The sequence below is a fragment of the Ictidomys tridecemlineatus genome, chromosome 11 (assembly GCF_052094955.1).
Source record: "Ictidomys tridecemlineatus isolate mIctTri1 chromosome 11, mIctTri1.hap1, whole genome shotgun sequence".
In the NCBI taxonomy this organism is placed as follows: domain Eukaryota; kingdom Metazoa; phylum Chordata; class Mammalia; order Rodentia; family Sciuridae; genus Ictidomys; species Ictidomys tridecemlineatus.
Window position 1 is genome coordinate 5,557,050 of NC_135487.1, and position 12,967 is coordinate 5,570,016.

A 12,967-nucleotide genomic window follows, 5' to 3' on the forward strand; every position below is an offset into this window, starting at 1 on the left:
GCCCCAAAATTAAAATACAGGACATGGCTTTTGAAATCATAAGCTAATTTGTGGTTTTAATGTAACCTCCCAAACCAAACTGGGTAAGGACATTAGAAACAAATAAATGCATTGGCCAACTTCACTGAAGTCCACGTAGATGCAAAAATCCTAAATGAAATATTAGCAGGTTCAACGGCATGGATAAAATCCTTCAATACATTCACCATATCAAAGATGGTACTGGGGAAAACGTAGGATTATCTCTTAGAAGTGTCAAAAGAAATCAATAAAACGAAATGCCATTATGATTTTTTTTTTTAAATTTTGGTACTGGGGACGGACACGAGGACACCACCACGGAGCTACACCCCCAATACTTTTTAAAAATTTTTGAAGCAGAGTTTCCCTAAATTGCTGAGTCTGACCTTGAACCTGTGACCCTCTTGCGTCCCACAGAGCCCCACACAGCCCTTTATGATGAAAAACAAAGAACAGAAAACAACAACAACAACAGCACAAAAATAAACCAAAAAAAGCCCAACAACCAAAAACCAAAACCCCCCAACAAACAAAAACCAATCCAGCCTTAAGTAACTATGGAGAGACTTCTTTATAAAGGGCGTCAACAAAACCCATAACGAGCGTCACACTCAACAAAACCTCCAAAGCATTCCCATGGGAGGGGAGGAGGCTGACCCGCAGGTGGACTTGGGCCCCCGTGGAGGGGCCTCAGGATGGCGCCCGGAGACAGGGACCTGTCCCTCAGGAGGCTGCGCGGTGGTCCCCGCCTCCTCCTTCCCTCCCTCCCTCACACACACACGTCCCCAGCCCCAGCCCTTAATAGAAAATTGGAAAAAAGAAAAAGAAAGGAAAAAAGACGCGTGTGGCAGACAGCGCGGGTCCAGACGACAGAATTCCCAGGGACGATAAACCACGTTAAGTGACGGGGGTCCCAACAGGAGGAATCAAGCCGGCCCTTCAGTGGAGGACGCTCGCCATCCTCAGTCTCCGTGGGGTGGAGGGAGACTTCTAGAACGCCACTGAACACCTGGACCTCCACAGGCAGCGTCAGCCTAGACGTGGACACGCCCTTCAGGGACATTAACCTGAAGTGGATCGTGGACCTGCCCTAGACCTCAGGGTTCCACGCAAAACCAGGACGTTCCTAGAAGATGGTGTGTGGGGGGCGGGGCGGGGGGGACCCTGGGTTTGGCAATGACCGTTGAGCACAGATGCTGCAAAGTGACCGCTGGCCGTGACCTTTCAGACCCAACCCCAAAGGCACAGCCCGGGAAAGAAGAACCGGTGACTTAACATGGAAAAATAAAGAGTTTGAAAATCTAAGGTTAGGAAAGGGATCAAAAGACCAATAGAGACAAAAAAAAAAAAAAAAAAAAGGAAAGCTGGGCGACAAACTGAGAGCTGACAAAATATAATTTGATGTAAAAATATAAAGCACAAAGAGGAGGCTTGTAGAAGACAGGATGGCAGCCGGGTGCCGTGGTGCACGCTGTGATCCCGGCAGGAGGATCCCAAGTGGAGGCCAGCCTCAGCAACTCAGTGAGGCCCTCAGCAACGCAGCAAGACCCTGGCGCAAAATAAAAAAATAAAAGGGCTGGGGATGCGTCTCAGTGGTGAAGCACCCTGGGTTCAATTGTTAGTGCCAAAAACAAAAACAAAAAAACCGAAAGAACGGCAAAGCTAGAAGCAGCACATCTACAGAACCCTCAACGCAGCCTCAAGACACATTGGGTGGCACGTGCCCTGGGTGCAGCTGGGTGGCACGTGCCTGCCTAGCATGCCTGAGGCCCCAAGTCCTATCCCTAGCACTACAAATAAACAAATAATGTTAGTAGAGTCTACTCTGTGTATTTATATATATACAGCATCAACTGAAGTGACCCTAACTTCAGGGACAAATAGAAAAACCATAAGTTCAATTTGAACGGTTTTTTTCAACCCTTTTTTGTATTTTATTTTGAGACAGAGTCCTTCTGAGTCCTCCTGCCTCAGCCTCCTGAGCCACTGGGATTATAGGCATGTGCCACCACGCCAACTCAGTGTTTTTAATACAACCTTTCAGAATAAGGGCAACATGCTGAAGACCCGAACCAGTGGCACATCCAGGAGGGAGACAGGCTGGGCAGGTGGCACACACCTGCAGTCCCAGCAATGGGAAGCCGAGGCAAGAAGATTGCTTGAGCCTTGGAGGTAGAGGCCAGCCTTGTCAACTTGCAAGACTGACACTCAAAAAAAAAAAAAAAAAAAAAAGAGGGAAGCGGGCCTTGCAAACAATAAGGGTGCAGGCTCCAGAGCGGGTAGTTTTTGGTAGCTGTGGACGGACGGCATGCCTGTTTGTTTACTTTTATGTGGTGCTGAGGAACGAACCCGATGCGTCACAGGTACGAGGCAAGCGCTCTGCCACTGAGCCACAGCCCCAGCTCCCTCCAGAGAGTTTTATAACAACAATAAACCATAATAAAAGTCAGTTTTATTGAAATAACTGATAAGATGGCATCTGTTAAAATCAAAAATTTCTGCTCTGTGAAAGACCCGTCATAACAATGAAAAGGCAAGTCACAGACTGGGAGAAAGTGTTTGCAAAAGACCTATTTGATAAAGGACTATTATGTAAAATATATGAAAAACCCTTAGAGCTCCGGCAGAGCACTGGCCTCCGAGGCCCGACTGCACCCAAAACCAAACAGGAACAGCTCAACGAAGGAAAACCCCATTAATAGGAGGAATTTCCTGGGTTGGAATCCTGAGCACCTGCCCCCTGTATCATCGTGGGTAAGTCACAGCATCTCTCTGGGCCTCATTTTTCCCACCTGCAAAGTGGGGGCGTAAGAGTACAGCTGTGTGTCAGTCCTCAGGTGACCCGCCCTTCACAGCCCTGTAGGTGTGGTCAGTCCCTCCACGCCTCGGGCAGGAGGCCATGCTGTTTCACAGCTTTACAGCATATCTTTTCTTTGTAAGTAGAATACACTCCAAAATGATAATAATAAATGCAAATACTTAAGAAAACTTCAAACAACTGAGCGGCTTTGGTCACATTCCCAAGTAGGCAGCTCCGTCAGCAACTTCCAAGGCCACCCAAGGGCAAGTCCTTCACTTGAGAAGCGTCCTGCAGACCTGGCTCTGACCTGGAGGGCGCTGTGTCCCATGGGGATCCACAGGGAAAACTGGGGTCAGTACCATCCTTCCAGGAAGATCTTAGGATCTCAGATCCCAAAACAGAGCTTGGGTATTTTTATTCTCAGACCCTTTTAAAAACTGGAGAAGGAACCTTGGTCTGTGCTCTGGTCTTGACCTTTTTTGTCTTTTGTGGTGCCGAAGATCAAGACCAGGGCCTGGGGCATGCTAGACCAGGGCTCCACCACTGAGCTGCCCCTCCAGCGCTGGTCTTGACTCTCGAGCTAATTAGATCCTGCGACCTCCCCCAGCCTCCCTGTGCTCCTTATCTGGGATGTGGCCGGTGAGACGTCTCCCTCTCGAGTTCTGTTTATAAACGGGTCGCTCCCTAACATGCATGGACTTGAGGTGAGCGAGTAGATGTTTCTAAAGACTTTTTTTTTTTTTTTTTACAATGAAATATACAAATTTTTTAATATTTCTGGAAATAGCGCCAAGGATCAACCCTGACCCTGGTGGTCACAATGCTGTGTCACAGTGGGAGAGATGACCTCAGGCTGCGCTGTCCCACATGGAGGCTCCTGGCATGGATCTGAGCTATGCCAGAGATGCACGGAGTCAGTGTGGCCTGGACTTGGCACACTGCCTTGTCCCGAGGCAAAAGCAGCAGACGGGAAAGGCCTTTGTGTTAGTTGATGACCAGAGTCCAAGAACACTAGGTCAGGACCTCGCCGTGACCCACACCTTGGCCGCGCTGTTTCAGCGTCTGGATCTTCTGTTGGCAAAAATGCCAGGGAGAGAATTAGTTTTGGTTTGGGGTGAGAAAATACCTCCAAGGCAAAAGAGCGGCAAGAGCCCAGTGAGCCCCTGACCTGTGACTGCACGAGCTGCTCTTTCCATGTGCCCTGGGAGTCCCAGCCACTGTGACCTTGCCGAGACCCCAAACACTTTGCCAATGTCTGGTCTTCTCCTTATGACCAGAATAGAAAATTATCATAGTGGTTCTGCCCTCATCTCATGATAAAGGTTTTACTTAAAAGGCCCATGTGTAAAAACTGATGATGGGTAGCTGGGTGTGGTGGCACACGCCTGTAATCCCAGTGACGCAGGAGGCTGAGGCAGGAGGATCCCAAGTTTGAGGCCAGCCTTAGCAACTTAGCAAGATCCTGTCTCAAAATAAAATAAAAAGGGCTGGGGATGTGGCTCCGTGGCAATGAGCCCCTGGGTGCAATTTCCAGTGCCAAACAACAACAAAACACTAATGGAGGGGTCTATGAATTGGGGGGAATTAAAAATCCTCCTTCTCTTACCTGCCCAAATTATTCACCAGGGGGCCAACCAGGAGGGACCCGATAAAGCCTCCGAAGGGGAACATGGACACTGTCACAGACCACAGCAAGGTCAAAGCGAAGGTGTCAATGAGCTCTCCAGTTCTGTCACCGTAGGTGTCGTTGTAAAACTGCTTCATGAACTGGAAACAAGAGCACAGAACAGCAGTGGTGACCCCGGCCGTCACACCACCCGACGGGACACCCTGCACGCAGCCTGCAGCATCACCAGGTGGGGCCAGGGGGCCGGGACAAAGCCCCCGGAGCAGCCAGGTCCCCTGGGGCCCTGCCGGGAAAGCCTCCAGAGTGTGAACTGCCCAGGGCGGCTCCGGGCTTTCCCTGGGGGCAGCTGCTGCCCACGCCAGGCCCCTCCACTCCCTCCAGGCCACCCAAGATCAGAGCCCAGCGGGGCCCAGCCCACCGTGTCCCTTAGCCAGCTGAGGTCTGGACACCGGTCAGCTCCCCGACCCGTGCCAGCCTGCTCCCCGAGGGCCCTCCCCTGTTCATTCAGGCGTGTCTCCCTCCCCCTGGGACCTCACCTCTGACGGGGAGTTGACCACGGCCACGTTGTACCCATATTGGAAGGAGGAGCCGAAGGAGGCGATCAGGGTGGCCAGGGCAAGCAGGAGCGTGAGCCTCTGCCAGAGAGATGGGGGGTCAGGGACAGCAGGGGCGGGACCTCCCGCCTCACCGGCCTCCAGAGACGTGCCGCCAGGCCTCTGGGCTACTCCATGTCCTCACACCTGCTGCCTGCGCCGCTGGCTGAGGGTGAGGACTGGCTTTCTCCATGGTGACAATTGGGACCTGCAGGGTCCGATGGCTCTTTGTTACAGGGGACTGTCCTGGGCATCGTGCACCCCTTCTCTAGGTGCGGGGGCCCAGGTGTCTGTAGGTTCTCTGCCTGCCCCTGGGCTGGGGGAGCGCCCCCGGAGAGGCCCCAGGTCAGAGAGACACGGAGCAAGCCTCCCCGACCCCGGGATCGCTCCTGTGACGCTCCTGACAGTGAACGTGCTCAGGCTCCCGGCCAGAGAGAAAAACGTGAGCATTTTATCTGGTACCACTGACCCCCGAGTCCCCGGGTGAACTTAACAAGGGGGTGCCATAGTGGGACGCTGCTTGTACATTTCTGGGGACTCTTCAACACAGTGCTCTGGGGAAATAGCCCCCTTCGACCCAGGAAGAAACTCAAAGCTCCTTTCAGAACCATCGTGAATGACAGAGGGGACACTTTTTTCCTCGCCGGGTGGGCATGGAACCCTGGGCCTCACGCATGCCAGGCCCTCTGAGGTGCATCCTGGCCTGGGAACACATTCCTGGAGGAATGAAACAGGGAGACAGACAGATGTGGGAAGAGCTTTGCTCCCGGAACCTACAGGAGTCACTTTGAATTTTCTCAGGGTCGCTTTCTAGCTTAATCCCCACGCTCCTCCTGTCTCCTCTCTGCAGCAAGGACCATGACACTCCCCCATGGTGTCCCTGCCAAGGCTAAGAGCGCACCCGCGGCTGGGTGAGCCCGGGCTGTCTGTCTGAATCTCCCGTAGATGTCCCCCGTCACAGGGGACTGTGTTCATGCTTGACCTCTGCGACCGCCCCTCTCCCGGGGCCAGCCCAGGTCTTTGCTGGGCAGTCCCCTGCTGTACCTGAAGGGGAGAGGGGAGCGGGGAGGCCGACATGAGAGAAGAGAGCCTGCGTGGTGGTGCTCAGAGAGGAAGGGGTTAACCTGGCCTGCAAGGAAGGGCCCCTGGTCAAGAGCAAAACCACTCCATGCCTACACGGGGAGCTGCGTGGAGGCCACGGACAGGCCCTCAGCTGGCGGCAGTGACCGTACAGAATGCACCCGTGTGTCAAAACCTCAAGCTGACCCTGCACACACTGACCATGCCAACAAACCTCAAGAGAGCTGTTAAACAGAAGAGCCGTGAACTTAACCCTTCTCAGGTGGCCGACACAGGCTTCTCCAAGTGAATTAACACATGGCCGACTGATTAACTATTCATTAACCCACCAATGAACTAGCAAATGGCTAACCCCAGGATGCTTTTGGTAAGGAAGATAAGAGCTTCCCCAGAGGCAGCTGTCAAAGTGCACCCAGAGGCGAGGGCAGGGGACAGCGCCCAGGCTTCTGGGCTCCCCACCGTCCACACACGCAGGGCTCGCAGACCGGCTCACTCCCAGAGGGCTGCATCTGGGCCCTCGGTCACTCTCGCTGGCTCGCTCGCTCTTCATTCACTCGACATCTTGAGCCGGGCATGTCCTAGTGCTGGGATACCGTGGTGAAGAAAGCAAACAAAGACTCCTGCCCACAGCTCTTCCATTGTGTTTGAAAGGGATGAGGGAGAAAAGGAAGAAAACATTGGCTTATCAGCTCTCTTCCCCCTTCCCAGTAAGAGGATTAACCATAAAAGCATCAGGGCAGGTGGCACTCTCCACCTGAGGGCCTGAGGTTGAAGTCTTCTGGGTCATGGATGGGAGTGTGGTTGGTACCGTGATGACCAAGCACAGCTCAGCTGGGGGCCGGCTGGTTCCCAGGGACTCACACCCCAGAATGGGGGATTCTGCCAGGCGCCATAGATGGCCAGCTCCCGGCTGCGTTGAAGGGATCCCAGCAAAGAAGACCAGAGACCTTAGGCCACAGCCTTTATGTGCAGAGCACACGATGCGACCTTTAGTCTTTGGCTTCCTCCTTGAGTTCAAGCCACAGGCACATTATACAGACCCTGCAGGAATGGAGACTCACCCTGTGGAATGCCAGGCACTCTGGGGGTCTCACTGTGCTGGCCCAACCACCTTTCTTTGCCCTGGAGAGCAAAACGGCTGCCCTCAAGATCACTGTTCACGCCTGGCATGTGATACATGCCTGTAATCCCAGGGACCTGCGAGGCTGAGGCAGGGGGATGGCAAGTTCAGGGCCAGCCTCAGCAACTTAGTAAGGCCCTAAGCAACTTAGAGAGATCCTGTCAAAATAAAAAATAAAAAGGGCCAGGGATGTGGCTCAGTGGTAAAGCACCCTGGGTTCAATCTCCAATACCACTGCTCCACCTCCTCCCCCAAATTGTTCAATGGGAAAGACAGACATCAAAAAAAAAAAAAACCAATAATAATAAACTATAAATGCAATAAGTATCAAGAGGAAAAATCACAGTAGTGATTAAAAAGAGGGGTCTAGAGAAGGGGCGCTTGGCACCTGGGGATACATCTCAGCTGGTACAGTGCTTGCCTCGAATGCACAGGGCCCTGGGTTCAATCCCCAGCCCCACAAAAAAAGGGGAGCTCAGACCTTGCACCTGGAATAGGGCTCTTGAGCCTGGGGCTGGGATGGGTGGGGGCCAGGGCCATGGCTTAGGCCTTCACTGCTCTGCACAGGAGGGGCACAAAGACACGGACTTCTAGCGGACACTCCAGCTGCTGGTGCAGAGCAGAAGTGGGAGGCAGACAGAAGGCTACCTCTGACAGAGGGCTGCAGCTCTGAGGGCCGTGGGGAGTCAGATCAAAAGCCTGGGGATGCCATCAGGAAAAGGCAAAGGTGGGCGGGTCCTCCCACATTCAGTGACCACGTGACCCAGCAATCGCCTCCTAGGAGGCAACTCAAGAGAAGCCGCAGGGTCCACACCAACATTCCAACGCAGCCTTCATAGCAGCACTGCCACTGCCCAGTGGAAACGAGCCGAGGGCCAGTGACGGACAGATGGACCAACATGGTGTGCACACTCGCCGGGATGTGACTCAGCCCTGCAGAAAGGGAGTACTGACGCTCGTACAAGGAGGGACACGGAGCCAGTCACAACCATCACCTGATTCTGATTCTAAATCTGAGAGACAAAGTAGAAGAGAGGCTGCCGGGGGCCCAGTAAGCTGGGGGCCCCCAAAGATGTTTCAGGGGTGACAGGAGTGTCCGAGAATAGATTGTGGCGATGGTCGCATAACTCTGAGTATACAGAGTTCATATTGAATTCTTTTCCAGCTTTACTGAGCAAAGAATAACAAATAAAGGTTGTATTACAGTCAGTCCTTGACCTGTAGCATCAGCTTCACGTGAAAGCTACAGAAATTCAGTAGGAACTTAGGATATTTTCAACTTATCAGGATATTTTCAACTTATCAGCACATGAGCTCCTCCGGGGGCCGAGCGGCATCTCCTTCAAGCTGCGCTGCATGGCCTTCTGACACAGTGCACGTGGAGGGACGCCACAGTCAGGCTCCACACATGTCCTCACGTGGCCGTCTCCGGTATGTGCACGGTGAGGACCGTCAAGGTCCACTCTTTTACCGAATCTCAAGTTGACAGGGAAGCATTATCAGCTACAGCTCCCCCGCGCCCCGTCACCACATCCCTGGAGAACAATCTCTGTACCCCTGACGACTTCACCCATGACTCTCCCCAGCTCCTGGCAACCACCGTTCTATTCCACTTCTGTGAGTTTGGCTTTTTCACATGGGTGACACCACAGGGGACGTGTTTTTCAGCACCAGGCTTATTTCATTTAGCAAAGTGTCCCTTGGCTCCAGGCTGGTGGCAAAAACACAGGATTCTTTCTTTTTCTCTCTCTCTCTCTTTCTTTCTTTCTTTCTTTCGTACTGAGGATTGAACCCAGGAGCTTTTACCACTGAGCTACACCCTCAGTCCTTCTGAGACAAGGTCTTGCTAAGTTGCTTAGGGCCTCAATAAGTTGCTGAGGCTGGCCTTGAACTTGCAATCCTCCTGCCTCAGACTTTGCTGGGATTACAGTTGCATGCTACTGTGCCCCACTAGGATTCCCCCTTTTTAAGGGTTAAAGTTGTACACTTTAAATGGCTGAAATTATGTGGCATGTGAGTTAGTCTCAATGAAGGTATTTTAAAAGTACATACAAGAGGGCGTAAGCACTCTTTTGCTTGAGCTCTCCCTCCCTCCTCCCCCCGCCCCCCTCTCACTTTTTCCTTTCTTTCCAGGAGTGGGCAGGGGAGGGGGAGATCTGGTGCTGAGCTGCATCAGGACATGAGGAAGATGAAGAGTCAGAGATGACATTGGGTGGCCTCCAGACACAGGAAGGGGGCTCTTCTTGCCACACTTTTGGGGAGGAATCTTGCCCTGGTTTCCATGATGAGGAGACCACCTTCAGATCTCAGTGAAACAACCAGCTTCGGGCTGACCTCCACCAGGGTGTGACTCTCAGGACACTGGGCAGGGTGCCCTGGCCAGCCTCCCAGCCACACCCGGTCTGCCTAAGTGGGTGGGCTAATTAACTAACGGGTCCATGCAAATAAACAACGAGAACCCCTAGCATACAGAGGGGAAGTCACTTGCTCAGGATACTACACTAGTTGTGGTGCGGACACTCCATGAAATAAATACTTTCATAGTCCCAAAGTACTTTTGTGGGGGGATTTCATTCAACAATTCTTGATTAGTTGTAAAATGCTTTGCTGTCTTTTTTCTAAACCATTCCATTATTTTCTTTCAGGTTATTCCTTTCCTGGAAGAAAGTTCCTGCACACTGGACAGATACTGGTCTTTTTCCTTTATGAATGGGAAAAGCGAAGGCCAGTGAGGTTATGGTCACGTGGCCACAGAGAGCCACAGAGGGCCACAGCCAGCCACAGAGAGCCACAGCCAGCCACAGAGAGCCACAGAGGGTCACAGAGAGTCACAGCCAGCTAGAGAGAGCCACAGAGGGTCACAGAGGGCCACAGCCAGCCACAAAGAGCCACAGCCAGCCACAGAGAGCCACAGCCAGCCACAGAGAGCCACAGCCAGCCACAGAGGGCCACAGAGAGCCACAGAGAGCCACAGCCAGCCACAGAGAGCCACAGAGGGTCACAGAGAGTCACAGCCAGCTAGAGAGAGCCACAGAGGGTCACAGAGGGCCACAGCCAGCCACAAAGAGCCACAGCCAGCCACAGAGAGCCACAGCCAGCCACAGAGAGCCACAGCCAGCCACAGAGGGCCACAGAGAGCCACAGAGAGCCACAGCCAGCCACAGAGAGCCACAGAGGGTCACAGAGAGTCACAGAGAGTCTCAGTGAGCCACAGAGGGCCACAGAGAGCCACAGAGGGCCACAGCCAGCCACAGAGAGCCACAGAGGGTCACAGAGAGTCTCAGTGAGTCACAGAGGGCCACAGAGAGCCACAGCCAGCCACAGAGAGCCACAGAGGGCCACAGCTAGCCACAAAAAGCCACAGAAGGCCACAGAGAGTCACAGAGAGTCACAGTGAGCCACAGCGAGCTGCAGAGGACCACAGAGGGCCACAGAGGGCCACAGAGAGTCACAGAGGGCCACAGAGCCGGGCCTGATGCACTGCCTGGCACCTTCTGCTCAGACCAGGCAGCCTCCCCGCACTGCTCCTAAGTCCTCCCCTGTGCCTGGCCCAGAGGAGACTTCTCCCCCAGAGGACGAGAGGCCATGACTGGTCATGCCCTTTGCATGTGGCCATTGGAATCGTTTCCTTTGACAAAGTGTTGCTCATTTTCAGGGTGTGCCACGGGGAGGTGCGGTTCCATCCCTTGCATTTCTCTTTGACTGGCGGACAGCAAACCAGGCCCTCCTCTGGCCATGCCCTCTTTACCTCCGTTCCTGTTCCAGCCAATAGAGGCCACGACACTCGATTTTTGCCCAACACTTTCTAAGCTGTGAAATCCAAACAAGAAAACCTCCGTGCGGGCAAGTGGGCATGCGGGCGTGCAGTAAAGCTGTGATCGGCAGCTGGGGGGCAGGGATTGCTTCTGTCTCTAGAGGACATTTGCTTGTCCCACCTGGCATCTGGTGAGTCAGGGAGAGGGATGCTTCTAAACACCCTACAATTCTGTGTCAGCAACACAGAATTATCTAGTACCCAATGTCAACAGAGCTGAGATTAACCCCGCTCTAAAGGATCACAGAAGTAATAACCTTATAGGAGAATTCACTGTGCCAGGGGCTTGATGTGCATTATTCCATTTAATTACTCCAGGACCCATGACACGGAGTGCCTGTTATTCCTCTTCATTTATTTAGGCACTAGGGATGGAACCCAGGGGTGCTTTACCACTGAGCCACATCATTTTTTTTTTTTTTTTTTTTTTTGAGGCAGAGTCTCTCCAAGTTGCTTAGGCTGGCCTTGCACTTGAGATCCTCCTGCTGTGGCTGGGGTTACAGGTGTACACCACGGTCCAGGCTATGATTGCCATTTTATAGATGAGAAAACTAAGGCAGAGAAGAGTTAACTAACTTGCCAAGTCCTGTTGGGGTAACAGGATGGAGCAGGAAAGAGTAACAGGTGCGTCCATCTCCCAGAACCACTTTTACTCCACATGCTCCAACCGGCCTGTGACGAGCATGTCTCCATCCCCGACAGAATAACAACGTTCTGCACAAATGCACACTACCCTTCCCCTCTCCACCACAAGTAAATGTCATTGTGATCAATAAGACGCAGATTCCTGGAAAGTGTCTGAAATCATGTTATCTTTCCCTCATTATGCACTGCCTCAATCAAGGGAATCTACAAGTAAGTGGCTGTAATATGATTAGTGGAGGGCCACAAAGACTCCACCTCTAAAAACAAACAAACAAAAAAAATCAAGCAATACCTTTTTGGCGTTTATCTTCTTTGCATGCAGGTTAGCTATGTTACTTGCTGAAAAGACTAAAATTCTCTGAAACCAAACTCAAAACAAAATTTTGACCAAAGCTCACCAGCGGCATCTAAGGATTTTGTACCCGACACATCTGATTGTGAAGTCTCTTCATCTCACATTCTTACCGTGAAGAAGAAACGGGCAAATGAACCCTTTCAGACTCTTCAGTTTGGAATGTAGTCTGGATACTTTTTAAACAGCTGTTCCAGTAGAATGCTCAGCAGAAAGGGTATTTGTAAACCTCACCTCTACTCCCTGTAAGAGTCCAGTAGCTGGGTGGGTGGAGGGGCAAGTACCCCCACGGGGTCTCAGAGTTGGCTCCAGGATACTAGGGACCCCCATGACTGCCCAGGGCCGCTGGGCAGGCCCTGCAGCAGGCCCTGGCCCCCTCCAACACACTTACCCCTTCCTTCTTCTCTTCATTGGAACTCTCCATCTCTGCGCTGCAGGGACAACGTGCTGCTTGCCTCCTCCAAGTGACAAACACACTGGATGGAGAGAGAGGACACTCCGGATGCACTTTGGCCGTGGCAACTACCAGCCAATTGCATTTTTACAGCCAGTCTAAGTCCGAATAACCCTTTCGGGAACCCAGAGGCCTGCCTGCCTGCCTTTCACTTCCGCTTTTCAGTTACACGTCTGGGGTTTGGCTGAGCCAGTGGGTGCCCTGGGGTTGCAGGCCCAGCGCTGTCCCGATGGGGACAGTCTGTGGCGCTTCCCCACAGCGGAAGTGTCCACCAGGCAGGCTTGAGATGAGTAACTGGAAGGGTTATTTCTGTCAGGAACACAAGGAAAGCAACATTGTCACACTTATACCACACCAGGCAAACAGGGGGGCCGCAGATGGGGTCCCTGGACGCTTCTAGAAGCAGTTCCAGCCGGGAGCCTGCAACCAAGACCTACTAGTCAGTAGCCAGTTTTTGCTCA

At 52.7% G+C, this 12,967-nt stretch overlaps 1 protein-coding gene across 6 annotated transcripts in view; it reads right to left on the reverse strand.

Annotated features, from left to right (window-relative positions):
* Nucleotides 1–12,591, reverse strand: part of Slc2a5 (solute carrier family 2 member 5) — a 23,508-nt gene extending 10,917 nt beyond the window's left edge. For 3 of the 6 annotated variants that reach the window (XM_040287892.2, XM_078025212.1, XM_005334791.5), the window contains exons 1-3: nt 12,444–12,591; nt 4,985–5,083; nt 4,428–4,588 (exon numbers count right to left, since the gene is read on the reverse strand). In XM_040287892.2, coding sequence (XP_040143826.1) covers nt 4,428–4,588; nt 4,985–5,083; nt 12,444–12,476 — 293 coding nt within the window. In that variant the 5' untranslated portion in view covers nt 12,477–12,591. Of the gene's footprint in view, nt 1–4,427; nt 4,589–4,984; nt 5,084–11,992; nt 12,256–12,443 lie in introns of those variants that run through there. The other 3 variants (XM_078025211.1, XM_078025214.1, XM_078025213.1) reach the window with 3 other exon arrangements.
* Nucleotides 12,592–12,967: the final 376 nt, after the last annotated feature.